The sequence below is a fragment of the Cebus imitator genome, unplaced genomic scaffold, assembly GCF_001604975.1.
Source record: "Cebus imitator isolate Cc_AM_T3 unplaced genomic scaffold, Cebus_imitator-1.0 Scaffold335, whole genome shotgun sequence".
In the NCBI taxonomy this organism is placed as follows: domain Eukaryota; kingdom Metazoa; phylum Chordata; class Mammalia; order Primates; family Cebidae; genus Cebus; species Cebus imitator.
Window position 1 is genome coordinate 2099147 of NW_016107650.1, and position 12726 is coordinate 2111872.

Consider the following 12726-nt stretch of genomic DNA (forward strand, 5'->3'; position numbering starts at 1 on the left):
ACGTGCAGGCTTGTTACATAGGTATACACGTGCCATGGTGTTTTTCTGCATCCATCGCCCCTATCATCTATGTTCGGTATTTCTCCTCCCTAATGCCCCCACCCCCTGCTGTCCCTCCCCTAGCCCCTCTCCCCCCACAGGCCCAGGTGTGTGATGTTCCCCTCCTTGTGTCCATGTGTTCTCATTGTTCAACACCCACTTAGGAGTGAGAACATATGATGTTTGGTTTTGTGTTCCTGTGTTAGTTTACTGAGAATGATGGTTTCCAGCTTCATCCATATCCCTGCAAAAGACATGAACTCATCCTTTTTTATGGTTTCATAGTATTCCACGGTGTATATGTACCACATTTACTTTATCCAGTCTGTCGTTGATGGGCATTTGGGTTGGTTCCAAGTCTTTCCTATTGTACAAAGAACTTAAACAAATTTTCAATAAAAAAACCAAACAACCCCATCTAAGGTTTCTGTCACTCCAAGTGCCCATGAGTACCTGACCTCTGGGCCAGAACCCATTTCTAAATTTCTCCAGTTGCCATCTTAGCATCATAGGAATGTGGTTTCCCTTTGTTTTAGAAGTGTCAATACTGAAGGGAAGGATTGGTTCAGTGTAAGCACTCAGGCTGGGATCAAGGCTCTATGGTCATTCTTGTCTGCCATACAATTGAGATGTCTGCCCAATCCAGGCCAGAAAATATCTTTAAAAAATGTGTTGTCTGGCCGGATGTAATGGTTCATGCCTGTAATCCCAACACTTTGGGAGGCCGAGGCAAGCAGATCATAAGGTCAGGAGATCAAGAGCATCCTGTCCAACATGGTGAAACCCTGTCTCTATTGAAAATACAAAAATTAACTGGGCGTGGTGGCGCATACCTGTAATCCCAGTTACTCAGGAGGCTGAGGCAGGAGAATGGCTTGAACTAGGAGTGGGAGGTTGCAGTGAGCCAGGATTGCACCACTGCACTCCAGCCTGGAGACACAGCAAGACTCTGTCTCAAAAAAAAAAAAAAAAAAAAAAGTGTAGTCCACTGCTTCCCAGCCTCTGATTACATACAGCCTGCATTCTTTCCAAAGAGCGAACTGTATTCCTAATGCAGTTCAGCCACATTTCTCTGCTCTGCCACAATAATGCCCAGTCCTTGCCTCATGGGGTGGGAGGGTCCTTACAAAGTACCTGCTTCCATGAAGCCTGGGCTGAACAGGAAAGACGGGGCATGCTGAGTTGCTCTTCCAGACCCAGCTCCCACTGTAACCACCTTGGCTTCTTTTATGCCTTTATCTGAGGAATTGAGCCACCTTTTAAATAGTTGCTATTATGTCTGTACCTAGAAGTTTCCAAGCCCCACCAGCCATAATTTTTAATTCTGGAGGTTTTTACAAGTCAAGTCTCGTCTCAAAGATTCATTGGTACACAAGACAGAGGCAAGCAGGGAGAGCTTCAAACAATGTTGCCTTGAACAGATGCTTCGGGGCTTGGATGAGTCTTTACAGAATAAAATTCAAATGGTATTTCCACTGGAAGATAGAGAACCTGAGGAAGCTGGAACAATATCTCCAAAATCTGGCCAATGATCCTTGCTGAGGATACTGATTTGCCCTGTGTTTTATGCTGGACTGTGCAAAATAAACACTGTGCACAAAGAGTACTAATTGCTTCATTTATTCTTCCAGTTAGCCGGGGAAACATCAGAGCTTATTCAGTCTCAGAATGGAAAATTACATGTTGGAGAGAGAATAACCACACTGAAGAAATGACAATGCAATCCAGGTTCCGCTCGTTTACATATTTTATTTATCCAGTGGAGGAAGGAAAAAAAAAAAAAGACATGGCTCTAAGGTGGTACAATTCTAAGAAAATATCAAGGTCACATTTTCCATTTTCCTCAGTCTACTCTGAATCCACAAATTAAACAAAAGTGCAAGGATGAGATGAACGTCTTGCTGGATCACAAAGCATCTTGTTTGAGAACAAAAACCCTTTTTAAGGTTAATATCCACCAAGGGCTTCCTTATTTGAGGATGGCTTACTTTTGTTTTTATAAAAATATGACGGCATTGTATACATTGCTGGGGCTGACTATTTAAGGGTAGAGAGTGTGAAGGCTGCTGACTCAGTGGCTTTCCAGGAGTCTAATTCTGAAAGAACCCACCATGCGTGAGAGCCACAAAACGTTACAAACATCTGTTGGGGAGAGACTCGATGATATAACAAAATTCCACAGAAATGGAATCTTGGATGTTTGAGTGATGAGAGCCTAGACATATTATAATCCAGGACTCCCATTATACAGAAGGGGAAAATGAGGTCTGAGAGGTTAAATAATTTCCCCAAGATCACACAGGTAGTAGAAGAAACTAAAATTTCCTGGTTTCTAATTCAGTACTTTGGAACACTGCATAAGTAGACTCTCTTAAAATTAATTTTTTTATCAAGACTTGAAAGTTGGCAATTTTAGCTTTTTAAAAAAAATTGGATAGCAAATTCCTGCCTCTAAAAAAATTTTTTTTTAATATTGGCCGGGGGTGGTGGCAGGTGCCTGTAGTCCCAGCTGCTTGGGAGGCTGAGGTGGGAGGATCGCTTGAGCCCAGGAGTTCGAGGCTGCAGTGTGCTATGATTTCACCACTGCACTCCAACCTGGGCAAAAGAATAGCACTTCATCTCAAAGGAAAAAAAAAAAAAACCATGGAGAAAACAAAAAGATTTGTGAATGCTGATAACTTTGTATTCAATGTCAGGAACCTCATGTCATGATACAGTTAAAAGACATACTCAGATCAAAATAAAAAAATTCCACGTTTCTATGAACACACATGACAAAATCTTACACGTAGAGAGACAGGAATGGAAGACAGCACCACGAAAGAAAGATTAGATAAACCAACATTAGAAAATAAAGTGAACCACATTAGCCATTGGTGAGCTGGTCTAAACTGTTCGGCACTTTCAAATAACACGGAAAATAACACAGAGTCACAATCTATGAAAGAGGAGTTCCAGGGGCTCCTGGTGGCCAGGCACAAGGAAGCACCCGTCTTAAGCAGCTGGATGCCTGTGCACAGACTCAGGCATGGCACTGACCTCTGCCAGAGCCGCCTGGACTGGGCAAGTGTGAGTCCACCCACCGTGCTGCCCACAGCTAAACACAGCCTTGGGGCAGTCCATGCCACATCTTCTTCCTCTCAAAAATCGGCCTGCTGCTTTTAACCACAGGCATAAATCAGACAAGAACTGGGGTGGGAAAGATTTCAGGTTGCCGATAGAGGCTGGACATTTTGAACCCTGGACAAAGTGACTGGAATCGTCGTTTCCCCTGGCCCCGGAGCTTTTGTAATGGGCTGGGTGTGGGCTTTGACGTCTGCGATTCGTTCTTTAAACTTCTGCTGGAGGAACTTTTCTTCTTTGGAGTAGCTCTTTGCAAACACTGACATCAGCAGGCACCCTGCCATGGACGTGCCCCCGATGCAGAAGAGAACGGCTCCTGCCAGCTTATATATGTCAAGAGCACTGTTGAACTGGACAGCATGCGTGTCGACCACCACAAAATCGGCTTCACCAAATGCTTCGATTTTAGGGGGCACAAGAAAGCCCACTGCCAGAACAGTCAATCCGAGGATCACGAAGACTGCACCTGAGATGAGTCCGACCTAGAGGCAGATAACCACAGAAGACAGACTGAGTGAGGAGGGTGCTTCCACTTTCCCTGAGCCCTCAAGGGCAGCACTTGTCTTATTTCTTGAGAGAAGTTAATATTTCTGTTACCCCAAATTTGCAGGAAACACCTACTTAATTTTCGGTTGTAAAAGGTGAAAGGGGATCTTCTTTCTAATTTTAATAGCAACCAAAAACTCCAGCATTCAGCCTTGAGATATATATATATATATATTTAATTCTCATAACACTTTGTAATTGACAAAACTTTCTTTTGCTTCTTTTGCTTACATTGTCTCACTTGGTCTTGAGGGAGAAAAGTAGCCCTGATATCCAGGAGCTGGCCTTGCTGCGTCCCCCAGGCCTCGATGTTGTTAGAAGCTGGCTAGGGGCTCACAGCAAAGCCATGCTGCTCTGCCAGGCACCATCTCACAGAACAGTAACACGTGCTCATGCTGGGACCATGGTGTAGTGAGAAAACACAGAGCCCCTTCATCACTTCTATGCACAGACAAAACAAGGTCCTTGTAAAATCACAAAAGGCTACATGGCCCCTTCTCCTGGCTCGTATGAATGAAGACTACTTCTTTACCCATGACAGCTTTAGTCTCACTCCAGTCTGCCCTCTCTATACATAAGATTTACGAAGATATCCAGTCACAGCACTGTCCCTAACAATCCAGAATGAACTCTTTGTTCATTAGCCCCTCCCTGAAAGCACCCAACCAGAGCCCACATCCTATAATATTATACTTCCTTTCACACTCTCAGATTCCAACGCCCTACAGTCTCCTATGGTGACATTCTCTCTCACTGTAATGAGTAATACATTCAACTCCAGTAATACACAAATCAGCATGGAGCGGTGTTCCCAGTAGTTCTGGCTGGAGGACATGGACAGTCTTTGTAACTACTCACCTCTTTTCCAAGTAAGCAGAGAAGGAACCTTAATTGCCAGTTTACGGGTAAAGAAATGTAGTCTCAGAGAGGGTAAGTCATAGGCCAAAGATGGACAGTTCGCAAGCAGCAGAAGCAGGGTTAGAAGCCACAGAGCTGGTCCCCAGGCCAGTGCTCTTTCTCCTCTCACATGTAGCTATTTGGGCTGTACTTGTACAAGTGCCAGGAAGTGTTCAGAATGGCAGGTGGAGGTTAAACTGCGTTAGGTCAAGTTCTAATGAAATGTCACACACTGAAGATGGAAGTGATGTACCATTTGGTGGCTATGATCACAGGTTTGGAATAAATAGACTCACGCTTGGATTCTACCACCACTATCTAGCACTTGAATCACAGAAGGAAAGTTACATAAAAGCTCTTGTCATTAATTTCCCCATCTATGACATAACAAATGCTCATAATACCTACCTCATAGAGGAGTTGCCAGGAGTGAATGAGACTATGCATAAAAGCACTTAGCCTTGCATCTGGCAAAGTTACAAATTGTAATAAGTAGCTATTCTTCTTCTCATTTGGAAAGACACCACTTGTAAAATTGTTATGCTACACTGGTAACAGTATTACAGTTGCTCAGCACTTGGCATAAGGAATAGCTAACATCGTTACTTTTTAAACACATTTTTTCATTTCCTTCTGTTCTTTAGTTAGAATAACAAGGTTAGGAAAATAACCATATACATAACATCATTTACTCTTTAATATTTAAATTTTTGAGATAATACACTGATAAAGGAGGTTTGGCTAATAGAAGGAAAACATATTCACAAATCTATCACCCTACCAAAAAAGTAACTGGTATTATTGAGCATCTATTATGATCTGGGCTAGTGCTAGATGTGTTTTTCATTTAATCCTCACAAGCATCTTATGAGAAGTAGGTATTTTTATTCCCATTTCACCTATAAGAAATCTTATGTTTGCTTATAAGGTTAAAGAAGGATAGTTCAGCTGGGCATGGCTACCCACGCCCATAATCCTTAGCATTTTGGGAGGCCGAGGCAGGCAGATCACGTGAGGTCAGGGGTTTAACCAGCCTGACCAACTTGATGAAACCCTGTCTCTACTAAAATTACAAAATTAGCTGGATGTGATGAGGCATGCTTGTAATCCCAGCTGCTTGGGAGGCTGAGTCAGGAGAATCACTTCTTGAACCTGGGGGAGCGGTGGTTGCAGTGAGCTGAGATTGTGCCATTGCACTCCAGCCTGGGCAACAAGAGCGAGACTCCATTTCAAAAAAAAAAAAAAAAGAAAAAAGAAGTATAGTTGATGGTCCCATAAATAGCAGATGGTGTAACCAGTTCTAATCCAGATCTGTGTGTGATCCTGCTACCCGTGGCGTTTCTTCTGCCCATAATACTTCACCAATTACTATTTTGTATATTTCTTTCTATTATTTTTATTTGAACCTCAAAGGAGTTTTAGCCACCATATGTGAACAAATTTCCATTATGTCACATTGTAAGGAAACTGAAAATCAGACAGAGTCAATAGGATGTCTTCTGGGAAAAAAAAAAGCTGCTCTATGTAAGATGTAAGTACCACAGGAAAAATTGGGCTGTAAGATATAACATTTTGGATTGCTTTCTACATTTTTCTAAAAATGGTGGCAAGCACATTTACCTTCCAAGACTAACCATTATTTATAACTGTTAGAAAATGACTCACATCAGAAGATTCTGAAAGCACACATGAAATTAAATATCCATGGTGACATGCCTCCTATGTCACTAAATTACCTGCCTGCTGAAAAATTGGCATTAATTCTAAAAAGTTGCGGGTAGCCAAAAGGTATCTTTCCAGTTTCTGAGATTCTGAACAGCAAGTGAGACCACTGTGTGTCTGTCTTGCCTCCCAGAGCTCTGTTCCAGCCCGACACTCAATACACAAACCTGCCTGCCTAACGTAAACCACCAGCTTTACACAGAGGCAGGTGGTTGGTTCTCAGAGTAGTCTGCTCCTCAGCTGAGCAGTGCCTTCAATGAAAATCCACTCCTGGACTTTCCCTTGGAAGCTAAAAGGCAAACCATGGCTTGCAGATGGCAGATTCCTGCTCACTTGAAGAACTGGCCTTTCTGAGCATGCTCCCCTTTCCCACTGACATGGGAGAATCAGAGAGGCTCGCCCTCTGTACTGGGAAAGCAGCATAGGGAACAGCTGACTTCAAGGCTTCTGAAGGTGCTTTCAATGCCAGTCCCTAATGAGAATCTCCAAGAGATGCATCCACTGGAGAATTCCAGACCTGTTCAAGCACGGAGGGAGAGCGTGGCATGCTAGATGTGAAGGAGTCAGTCATGAGCAGGCTGCTTCCAACCCTCTCACAGAGTATAGGGGAGGTGAGAAGAGCAGCTGGGATACACTGCCTTAGTCCTGGTACCATGCTGGAGCACTGGAAGGAATAAAGATTGAGGGAGTGATTTCAACAACATCATAAAAATTGTCTCTGGACACAGTTCTAAGTCGAAGTGATCCCAGTTCTAACAGAAAGAGGGCTGTCAAACTGAGAGAGTCAAAATGTTGCAATGCAGAGCTTGTTTAAGGTTCTGAGGAAGCAAAGCAACCTTGTTTAGGGCCAAAGAGAAGAGCTGGAGTGCACTGGGGGGGTCCTCCTTCAGGCTCAGTGGAGCAGCCTGGAGCCTGGGGGTGGGAAGGCCAGTTTCAGTGGTGACAGAGAAGGGCCTCTCCTGGTGGTGACAAACCCCCGAAACAGCAGCGAGGACAGTTTTTGTGCTGCGACTTCCGATTCCACTCATGGCTGTGGGAGGATGTGTGAAAACCCAGTTCCTGCTGCTGGAAAGGAAAGTTGGAGAGGAAGGAGAACGTATTTGCATGCCAGAAATCCTGCTTGGTGGGGGCTGCAGGCCAGAGACTGCTGTTATTTTGACCAGCATCCTTTCATTGTATCCTGGTGAGATGATGAGGCCTGAAAATGCAGTTTACTCCACAGACAGAGCTGGCAGCAGTCACGGCACAGCTGTTCTGGCAGAGAGGAGGCAGGAATGACTGCTGGAAGCATGAACCTGCATGGCAGGGGAAGAACAGCCTGGCGTGCAGGGAATGCTGGATGGAGCTGCGTGTCCAAGGCACCATCTGGGTTAGAGGTTATTTAGGGGAACCATATCAAGGGCGAAGATGGGCTTTTTCTACTGCATCAGCCCTGAGGGCTGTGCTGACCTCTCCTGAGCAGGACGTGCGCTCTGAGCCTGATGTCTGCCAGCCGCGGGGACAGACTCTAGCTCCTCAGGCCCTGCTTGCCTCAGCTTGACACTGAGCTTTATGAAGCAAGAACTGATGCCTGGTGATGATCGAGGTCCTTCCACAGCCTGACCTCACAGTCGTCCTAGACCCTTTAACTGGACGGTGAAATCACATCACCTCTTCCACCTAACGGAGCTTCCTTCCTCCAGTGCATAAACACATTCAACTGCCTCCATCTTTGAAAGCAGTTCCCCAGCCCCGCGCCCCCTCTCTTCCTACTGCTCAAAGTCCTTTCTGCCCTTGACAGCCACGCTGAGTCCTCCACAATTTCCTTAAACCTGCTTTTCTGAGGTTACAAACGATCTCTTAATTGTCAAATTTAATGTCAAACTTAATTTATTTCTTCAGCTCACTTAAATCTTCTCCATTCATTGATATGAAATACTTACATTTGTTTTTGTTTTGTTTTGTTTTTTGAGACGGAGTTTCGCTCTCGTTACCCAGGCTGGAGTGCAATGGCGCGATCTCGGCTCACCGCAACCTCCACCTCCTGGGTTCAGGCAATTCTCCTGCCTCAGCCTCCTGAGTAGCTGGGACTACAGGCACGCGCCACCATGCCCAGCTGATTTTTTGTATTTTTAGTAGAGACGGGGTTTCACCATGTTGACCAGGATGGTCTCGATCTCTTGACCTCCTGATCCACCCGCCTTGGCCTCCCAAAGTGCTGGGATTACAGGCGTGAGCCACGGCGCCCGGCCCTCACTTACACTTTTTTGAAGCCCTTCCCATGCTGTCTCTGACACACTCTTTCCTCCCTGTATCTCTGCTCTAAACAACTCATGCTCAACCTGCTTTGCTGGATGTTCTTCATAAATTATTGGTGTTCCCCAAGATTCTACCCTTCCTCACCTGTTTGGGAGACAGGGTCACTGTCTGTCCTGCAGGCTGGAGTGCAGCAGTGCAAGCATGGCTCATTGCCGCCGTCAACTCTTGGCCTGAAGCAATCCTCCATGCTTAGCCTGCTGAATCCTCTGGGGTAACAGGCGCGCACCACCACACCTGGCTCAGGAGTCTACCCTTGACCTCCACCTCTTTTTATTCACTATGTTCTATTTAGGGTTTAATTGGAAGCTGCAGTTTCAACTCCCACCTGTTACCAATGACTTCCAAACCTCCAACTCCAGCCTGGATTTTTGTCTTGAGCTCTAGACCATATTTCTGATAACCAACAGGAGAATCTATAGAAAAATGTTCCAAAGGCTCCTCAAACCCAAAAAATTAAAAATGGTGCTGAGCAACTTCCTTCCCAATTTCTCTATTTGTGTTCTTCCCATCCACCCAGCCATGAAATTGCTCCTCACAGTCAGAGTGGTGGATCATTCAATATTCGTCGCTCTCTCTCCTAAGCATCTCTTGAATCTTTTTTGTCCTGTCCTCTGCAGCCACTCTAATGGCACAGGCCATTATTATATCTTGCCTGGAACATTGCAACGGTATCCTGATGATCTCTATCACTCCATCCTTCAAAGACAAGCTGCGAAATCTTTTATAAACAGAAATTGTACCACATGGCTTCTCTTCTAGTCTTCCACAGGACATCAAGTCAAGTGAAATAAGCCAGGCACAGAAAGACAAATATTGCATGATCTCACTTATATGTGAAATCTAAAAAAGCGGAAATCATAGAAGTAGAGAGGAACTGGAAGGGAGTGGGAGAAAGGCTTGGGAAGATTTTGTTTAAAAGACACAAAATTTCAGTTAAGCGGAGTCAATTCAAGAGACCTGTTGGACAACATGGTGACTACAGTCTATAACACTGTCTTGTGCTCTTGAACATTGCTGAAAGAATAGATTTTAAGTGTTCTTACCACAAAAAAGTATGTGAGGTAATGCATATATTAATTAGTTTGATGTAGACATGCCACATTGTATATGTATTTCAAAACGTATTGTACGTGACAAATATATGCAACATTTATTTGTGATTTAAAAAGAAGAGTCTTCCACAGCTCCTCTCATCCCTAGTATAAAACTAACTTCTTAATATCTAACAAAACTTTGAAGGAAAATCCAAGGACTTAAGTTTAAACTCTGACTTAGCTGAAGAGGGGCAACTGGAGAGGTCAGGGCAGATGGGAGGAACGTAACCTGGGTCTTGAGAGGACACAGAGGGGCCGGAGTCACGTTGACAGTTAGTGCGGCTGTGGGGGAGGCGGTCATGCCTTGCACCTACACATCAGCAGCGAGCGCCCTCATGACATATTAACCTCTGACACAGGCTGATACAATTTCTGAGACAGGTTGAGGAGAAGGCAAGAGGAGAACCCCGAAGTGAGAAGAGAATGACTAGGGCTGAGAAGACTGCTCCCATTGCTTTCATACCTGCATATGGCACTGTTTGCTGCATGGACGATCAAGTGGCAACAGCCTTAGTTAAGGTCAAAGGCAAAGATAAGAAAAAAAAAAATTCCACCATAGCCTGATTGATTTTGGAACAGCAGCAATGGGTGATGGGACTGTGTTACATCGATTTTTATGGAGGGCGTCAGCTGTGGGCAGTGAGCTAAATTAGAAGTGGCTGAGGCAGTCATGCAGTAACCTAGGATTTCTGAGACAGAAAGTATCTGGCAGTTTGTGTGTGTGTGTGTGTGTGTGTGTGTGTGTGTTTACACTTCATCATTACATCCCTCCTAGGAAAGCCTAGCTTGAATATCATGCCCCCTCACTGTACTCAAGCTGAAAGACTATGAAGAAATGTCCATTACATAGCCCTTCAGTTCTGTGAAATTTATCTCAGCCACAGGCAGCTCTTTGCAGCCTCCTGAACATGCTCTACTCTCCCATGGCTCTTAGCTTTTGCAACGCTTTTCTCTCTGTTGGGATGCCCTGTTCCTGCTTGCTCACATGCAACCTCCTCTTGGAGCCATTTCTTCCCCTCAAACCCTGTGCTCCCAGTAAATCCTGTGCCTGCTTTAAAGTGGGGCATTTAGCATATTGCATTATAACAATCTGTGTACATGGCCACCTCCCCTATTTGGCTGCAAACTCCTTCAGGTCAAGGGCTATATCTGACTCAGAGGTGAAGAAAAGATCTTCATATTTAAGAACAATACTTGTTCACCTCTGAAAAAGAGGAACTTATTCCCATCAGAATCCCAGAGCCTCCCATATAGCCTGGTGCGTGTTGGACAGCTACATATTTGGAGAAAGAAAGGCAGAATGATACGGTGAAACAGATGTTATGCGGATGCATGTAATAAAGATTCTGTCTCAGACACATTTGATTCCAATCTCTGTTCTCATTGAGTGCTGCTGCCCACTGCTTAAAGTTGCCTCAGGGACAGAGTCCTGCTAAAGCATTGTGAGCTCAGCCCCCGGTGAGAGGCCAGCATGGCCCCTGCAGCACTCCAGTGGAAGCAGGCAAAGGAGAAGCCGGCAGCTTGAGCCACCTACAGATGCAGTTTGAATAAAAGAAAAAAACACAAAAACAGAATGATAATAGAAACATGAGCATAACTGGTGCCTTTTCCTGTGTTAGTACAAAGCGCTTCATAAATCCTTTGGAATGAATTCACTCATTTCCCTAGGAGGAAACCGAGGAACAGTTGGTTTATCCTTTGGTAGAGATAAGGTCTCTAAGACAGTGAATTCCTAGGTTAGTCAAGTTGACACTAGGCTTCTTGTTTTGTGGCTAAGGTACACATCTAGGACTCCAGCGCTACAGTAAATAAATATTTTTGGATCTTGATTGTGTAAAATAGAATGGAGAAATTAATGAAATCTGAATTCTGGGGTTGGTAATTTACTGTGAGTTTTGTGTTTTAAACACATAACCCACATATTTTATTTGATGGGTTTACAGCTTCATGAATCACACAACCAGTGCTTTGGAGTTCCATGAACACTTACAATATTCTGTGTGTCAGTGGCATTGCAGGCTCTTGGCACAATAGAGCTGTCAGGCAAATAGCTTTTCTTTGACAAATAGGGAAACAAGCACCCACATATCTGGGTAAATACAAGATGTGCCGAGCTTGGCTGTGCGTTTCATTGGCTAAGGCCAGTAAGGATTCATCAGAGGTGAGATTTCTACAGGGCAAGGGTGCTGACTTGACTAGTTTTGATCTGCAGAATATGTGACAAGAATGTGATTTTGAATGAAGACACTTGGATCTTGGGTTATCTTTGCTAACAGGTGTGTTACCTAATACTTTATTAAGTCTATTTCAAGTTTTTTTTCCATTTAAGAACTCAGTGCTTTCTACAGCAACCAGTAATAGTAGCTAATATAGCTAATGCTTATTAAGTACATACCAAGACAGTGTTATGCTCTTTGTAAATATTATCTCATTTAATTCTCACATCTTTTATGTGGTAGGTGCCATAAGTATCACCATTAGAGGCCCCCATAAGGCCAAATAATTTGCTAAAGGTCGTAGAACGATTAAACAGAAGAGCTCGGATTTGAGCTCATGAAGTCTGCCGTTAGAATTCATATTCCCAATTATTTTGCTCTACTGCCTCCCGTGATACGCCCCTCCTGATACGCCCCTCCTGATACGCCCCTCCTGATACGCCCCTCCTGATACGCCCCTCCTGATACGCCCCTCCTGATAGTTCTCTCCTGATATGCCCCTTCTGATACGCCTCTCCTCGTCCGCCTCTCCTGATACGCCTCTCCTGATACGTCTCTCGTCATATGCCCCTCCTGATACGCCTCTCCTGATACGCCCCTCCTGATACGCCTCTCCTGATACGCCTCTCCTGATAGGCCTCTCCTGATACGCCTCTCCTGATACGCCCCTCCTGATACGCCTCTCCTGATATGCCTCTCCTGATAGGCCTCTCGTCATATGCCCCTCCTGATACGCCTCTCCTGATACGCCCCTCCTGATACGTCTCTCCTGATACGCCCCTCCTGATACG

General features: G+C 44.6%; 1 protein-coding gene across 1 annotated transcript in view; it reads right to left on the reverse strand.

Annotated features, from left to right (window-relative positions):
• Positions 1-2700: 2700 nt before the first annotated feature.
• The window catches only part of NRSN1 (neurensin 1), a 20122-nt gene continuing 10096 nt past the window's right edge, over positions 2701-12726 (reverse strand). Inside the window, exon 4 of the mRNA XM_017505254.2 lies at positions 2701-3644. Within this exon, the coding sequence (XP_017360743.1) occupies positions 3246-3644 (399 nt within the window). The 3' untranslated portion in view covers positions 2701-3245. The remainder of the gene's footprint in view (positions 3645-12726) is intronic.